The sequence below is a fragment of the Acanthisitta chloris genome, unplaced genomic scaffold (assembly GCF_000695815.1).
Source record: "Acanthisitta chloris isolate BGI_N310 unplaced genomic scaffold, ASM69581v1 scaffold22740, whole genome shotgun sequence".
Lineage (NCBI taxonomy): Eukaryota > Metazoa > Chordata > Aves > Passeriformes > Acanthisittidae > Acanthisitta > Acanthisitta chloris.
The window spans coordinates 1-942 of NW_008652469.1; the positions used below are offsets into that span (position 1 = coordinate 1).

The 942-nt window shown below is 61.6% G+C and overlaps 1 protein-coding gene across 1 annotated transcript in view; it reads right to left on the reverse strand.

Moving 5' to 3' along the window:
• Positions 1-44: 44 nt before the first annotated feature.
• The window catches only part of LOC103804858 (nicotinate phosphoribosyltransferase-like), a gene marked incomplete at both ends in the record, with an annotated part of 1,971 nt that continues 1,073 nt past the window's right edge, over positions 45-942 (reverse strand). The window contains 2 exons of the mRNA XM_009077496.1: positions 45-160; positions 238-368. Coding sequence (XP_009075744.1) covers positions 45-160; positions 238-368 — 247 coding nt within the window. The remainder of the gene's footprint in view (positions 161-237; positions 369-942) is intronic.

Sequence of the window (942 nt, forward strand, 5' to 3'; positions counted from 1 at the left end):
TCCCATCCCCATCCCAATCCCATCCCACCCCACATGCCACTCACCCGCGGCTGCACCTCCTCCTCGGAGCGGAAGGCCATGACGAAGGAGTGGCCCATGGTTCCATGCACGGGAATTCCGTAGAGTTTTCCAGCCAGGATGTTGCTGGTACAGTCGAATCCTGGGAAGAGGGACGGGAGGGACGCGCAGGTGACGGCACGGCCGCGGAATTCCCGGGAGCTGTGGGACAGCACTCACCCCCCACGTAGGAATACTTGGAAGCAGAGAGAGCTCCGTCCGGCCCCTGTGCCCGGCGCAGTCCCATCTCCATCAGCTTCACGTCCGGCCCGGCCAGCAGTCGGAATCGGGCGGCGTTGGTGGCCACCAGGCTGAGGGGACAAAGGGACAGGTCACATAGGCTGTAGGACAGCACATGGGTGAAGGGTTGGAGCTCCGAGGTCTTCCCAGCTTGGGTGATGAGTAGGGATCAATGTGGGGATGGGAGGGTTGGCATGAGGAGGTGGATGATGTGGGAATGTTCTGGGTGTAGGTTGGGATCAAGGGGAGTTGGGGAGACAACCAAGGGGGAGATGTAGGGGGATAGGGGAATGAATCCCTTGGAGGGACCTGGGGGACAGGAGAATCCTTTGAGATGACCTTCAGGGGCAGGGACATCTCTCTGAGGGACCAGAGGGATGGCAGAGACCCCTCAGGAGGACCAGGACAGCTCAGAGGGGACAGGGACATCTCTCAGAGGGACTTGAGGGACAGCGGAGACACCTCAGAGAGAGCTGGGGGACAGGAGAACCCTCCCAGGAGGAAATGTGGGGGGACAGGGGAACCACTTGGACCTGCAGAGGACAGAGACATCTCTCAGAGGGACCTGAGGGACAGTGGAGACACCTCAGGGGGACCAGGACAGCTCAGAGGGGACAGGGACATCTCTCTGCGGGCCCCGAGGGA